Below are 4751 nucleotides of genomic sequence, written 5' to 3'. Positions count from 1 at the left end.
TTTAAAACTAATGTCCTGCCTCACAGGAAAATTTACAAATACACACGCGTCTAGCTGTTCAAAAATCTCAGCTGGTGAAGGAACTTGATTTTCCCTTTTTTTAAATTAAAATATAATATAACCCTAAGAAAAAGAGTGAAAAGTGAAACCATACTCCGTACATTATACCAGGTTTGCGGAAGGTTATCACAACCGTTAAGAACGGTTAGATTTCAAATCCACGTGGTAAATTTCCGTTATGGGTTTCGTGCAATTCATTATTCCACTCGTTTAGGCAACAACCCTACTGAATATATGCATTTTTTCAGTAATCTCGTGTTCAGACACTTTCTAGCAAACTGACAAAACGTATATATATACTTAAAAAAAAAAAAAAAATCAGCCTAGGAATCAAGCCTCAACGTTACTTTGCTCCTCAATTAGAATTATAATAGTAAATGTATTTCTCCAACAGAGACACTGGAGGGACTTCTACATGCCGACCTTATTCTGCAACGGACGCATCCCTCCAGATCTACACCTTAAAGTAGGCCTACAAGAGCCTCTCGATCCTGGTAAATAGTAAGTGTTTGTTAGATATTTCTCATCTTCACTTTTTTTCTTTATATATGTACATGTTTATATATCTGTCTATATAATACACATACACGTACACATATATTTACAAATGTATGAATATCTATGTAATACAAAGTATGTTTTCGATTTATGTGAAAAACTTTTCATCTATGAAACTTGTTAAACTGTGGACCATTTACCTTATTTAAAGTAGGGTCAAATCACACATACACGCAGGCACGCACGTACACACACACACACACACACACACACACACACACACACACACACACACACACACACACACACACACACACACACACATACTTATAATATTACAATATAGAGTTCAGTAAAACAATTCAATCATAAACATCCATCCATATAAACCATTTATATCTGATATTAATGATGAAGAGGGACTCAGAGGCTCAATATCAGCGTCCACTCCTCGCCTATGACTACCACCTCTGTAACCGCAAACACCCCCACTTCTCACCCACGTGTGTAACCGCAAAACGTTCCGGTGTTCGTGGCATATTAACCGCAGACTCCCATTTGTTGCTCTTATCACCTGTAAATTTGACGTATAGTTAATTCTCTGATACATGATGCCTCAAAGGTTTGTATGTGTTTGTATGTACGGATTTGGATAGGTTTCTGTATCCTTTATTTTCCTCTCTCCCTGACACCTCCTTGGCGATGACGCACGTATATATAACTGCAAAGACCTACTACATCTACAACCCAAAGGAGGAAGGAACCTTAAGTGTTTAGAAGGATGCCGAGAAAGTACTCTCAATTCCCTCTCAAGTGTTGGTCGGTCTCGACTGTAATTAGAAGCTTACTCTTCTCCCTGTTTCCTTTTGAAAATGCGTTAGGACAAGTCGTTAAATGTTCTGTCAGTTTCTTGCTGTCGCCAACTCAGCTCATCACAGGGGAAGCGCCAGTAAGTCAGACTTACGACACTAGACTTTCTGGAACATCAGGAGGTAAAACACGTGTGTCGGAGGCACCAAAAGTCATGTTAACTGATGCTAATAGTAAAGGAAGGGGCTTAGGTTATCACGCTGCGAACACAGGTGTCTTGTACAGCTCTTAATGACAGAGGATTAACCATATGTCGTACATACTACTGATAAGAATGATAGACGGGCGTTTGCAGTCTGCGCTAACATCTGTAGTTGAGCAATGGGCGGGGAGAAAGTAGGTGTTTGCAAGTAGAGAGCTGAGGAGAGGATGCTGAGTATCTGAATCCTTCCTTTGACTACTCTAAATATCACAGCTACCCAATGAGCGTCTTCATTGCGATTGACAAGTTACTGCAACCAACTTTCACCTTTACGGAATTCCTCCATAATGTCGTGCAGTCGTATGCGGAGGGCAGAGTCAACCGGCACTGGTAAGCATTAGATTTATGATTAAAGAAAAAAAAATAGTTTGTATTAATAAAAAAAGATGAATTAATTGAATATTTACAACGCCTGTAACAGATAGAGATAAAAAAAAAGTCAGATGCATAAATGATGGGAAAATATTCATCCAATTAATACTTTTCTCAAAATTTCTCACAATATTCTCACACATAAATAACATAGCATTTAATAAAATAATACAATTACTTCCGTTATCCTTTTCATGCCACGCACATAGCATATCCAATTTACAGCACTTCCGAACATCTAAAGAAACACAACAGTTCCCTCACACCACCCTTTGTAAAGACCTTAAACACCCTCCGCCCAACCCCTTGCTCCTTGTTGTCGTGGGGGAGGGGGGGGGGGGTATAGGAGACGGAGATTGAGGCTCAACTAATCTTGCATAGTCTTTTCATCTCCCTCTTTCCTTCCCCTTCTCTTCTTTATCCCTTTCTTCTGTCTACTTATCCTAATCGTTGTAACTCATTTTACCCTTTTCGCCACAGTACTTTTACCATAGTGCTATATAACCTTTGATGTCCAGCACATTTATTTGCTTTAACCATTAACCATTAAATAACCTTAAAACAACTCCCCAATGGAACAGGAACACCTACACGGCCATGTGTTCCCCCTGTACCGTGAACTACACCTACGTGACCAAACTGGAGTCCCAAGCACGAGAAATGGACTACATCTTCCCGACGGTAGGCCCTCGACCAACGGACACTAGGACAGACTATTCTGTGATAATTAGTTTAAAATTTTACAAAAATTAAAAAAATATAATTAAGAAAAAAATGGAAAAATTTTGATTCCAAATAGGGGGAATAATGTTTAAAAAACTATGTAAAAAAAGGATAATGTTAATAAAAATAATGGTGATGACAAAACAGAAATCTTGGTGACAAAAAATGATAAAAATAACAAAGTAACGATAAAATGCCAATTTTAGCTTTATTCTCTACCGCCTTCCTCTCCCCGTCTCTCTCTCTTTCTCTCCCTCTTTTCTCCTCTCCCCCCTTTTTCTTCTCTCTCTCTCTCTCTCTCTCTCTCTCCCCCTTTTTTTTTTTTTTTTTTCCTTTCTCTCTTCTATTTTGGTTCCATGTCGTGGGCCGGAGAATAAAACCCTGAACCCAAATTTAAAAAAATACACCGACCCCGAAGAAGGCTTTTCTAAAGCGATCCCACGAAGTATTTTAAGATATAGGGGGAACGTCGAGTTTTGGACTGTGGGGAAAAAGAGAAGAGAAAAAAAGTGTGCTTTTGTGTCTGTTTCTGATGTTTTTATTTTTATCTAGTTATTAAAGTCCCACTTTGAAAGGGCAATAAGGGGGTGTTTTTTGTTTTAAAATGTAAGGAGTGTGTGAACAAGCTCTGTCAGGGTTTTTTTAGGGAGTGTAAAAACACAAAAATCTAACATACATATTCCTATTCTTTCACACAAATCTATGTTTTTATCACACACACCCCAGGCATTTCATCCCACATTATCTACAAAAAACGCACAATTTGCCCCCTCCCCCAAAAATTCTTTTGATTGAAATAACTATACGGGGCAAAAATATATTTTTTTCTTAAATATGAAAAGTTTAAAAAAAAAAATCTACTGAAACCCCTTTTTAATTTTATTTCAAGACACCGTTGACTCATTAGTGTCTTGCTACAGAGATAATTTTGAAAATGGCGCCATCCATCACTACATGGGTAAGGGGAAAACAAAAATCGCCTATGTGTAAATAATATGCCATGTTAGAACTTACATCACGCACAACAAGCCATAACACCATTTCTCGGTTTGGTCAATATTTTTTATTTTAAAAATTTCTGAAGTGGGGCCTTTTTTTTCCATTGTTACGCTCCCCATCCTCGTAGAATTCCCTTGTTTTCCGTTTCACTAAATACCCATAAAATTTTGGGTTTTAAAACAAATGTCCTCCCCTCACAAAAAATTTTAAAAATACAAAACGCGTCTAGTTTTTCAAATCCATGGTAAAGGGAATTTGTTTTCCCCTTTTTTTTAAATTAAAAATTAATATAACCCTAAAAAAGGTGAAAGTGAAACCATCCCGTACATTATCCAGTTTTGGGGGAAGGTTATCAAAACCCGTTAAAAAGGTTAGATTTCAAATCCACGTGGAAAATTTCCGTTAGGGGTTTCGTGAAATTCTTTTCACTCTTTTGGCAACCCCCCTTAAATATATCATTTTTTCAGTAATCTCGTGTTCAGACACTTTCTAGCAAACTGAAAAAACTATATATATACTTAAAAAAAAAAAAAAATCCCTAGGAATCAACCTAAACTTTTACTTTGCTCCTAAATTTAAAATTAAATAAAAAATTATTTCTCCAACAGAGACACTGGGGGGACTTCTACATGCCCCTTTATTCTGAAACGGACGATCCCCCCAATTTACACCTTTAAAGTAGGCCTACAAGGCCTCTCGACCCGGGTAAAAAAAGGTTTTTAAATTTCTCATTTTCATTTTTTTTTTTCTTTATATATGACATTTTATATTTGTCTATATAATACACATACACTCACATATTTTACAAATGTATGAAACTATGTTACAAAGTATTTTCGTTTATTAAAAAAACTTTTATCTATGAACTTGTTAAACTGGGACCTTTTACCTTTTTAAAAGTAGGGTCAAATCACACATCAGCAGGCCGCCCTACACCACACACACACCACACACACACACACAACACACACACAAAACACACACCACACACACACACACACACACATACTTAAATATTACAAATAGA

At 36.9% G+C, this 4751-nt stretch overlaps 1 protein-coding gene across 1 annotated transcript in view; it reads left to right on the top strand.

Moving 5' to 3' along the window:
- LOC119568323 (carbohydrate sulfotransferase 9-like) overlaps nucleotides 1–4401 on the top strand; it is a 6124-nt gene extending 1723 nt beyond the window's left edge. The window contains exons 4-8 of the mRNA XM_037916778.1: nucleotides 455–561; nucleotides 1844–1960; nucleotides 2584–2722; nucleotides 3633–3683; nucleotides 4333–4401. Coding sequence (XP_037772706.1) covers nucleotides 455–561; nucleotides 1844–1960; nucleotides 2584–2722; nucleotides 3633–3683; nucleotides 4333–4401 — 483 coding nt within the window. The remainder of the gene's footprint in view (nucleotides 1–454; nucleotides 562–1843; nucleotides 1961–2583; nucleotides 2723–3632; nucleotides 3684–4332) is intronic.
- The last annotated feature ends 350 nt before the right edge of the window (nucleotides 4402–4751 follow it).

The sequence above is a fragment of the Penaeus monodon genome, chromosome 43 (genome assembly GCF_015228065.2).
Source record: "Penaeus monodon isolate SGIC_2016 chromosome 43, NSTDA_Pmon_1, whole genome shotgun sequence".
Classification (NCBI taxonomy): Eukaryota; Metazoa; Arthropoda; class Malacostraca; order Decapoda; family Penaeidae; genus Penaeus; species Penaeus monodon.
The sequence above is the reverse complement of the archived record's forward strand: the minus strand, read 5'-3'. Positions and strand labels throughout refer to the sequence as shown.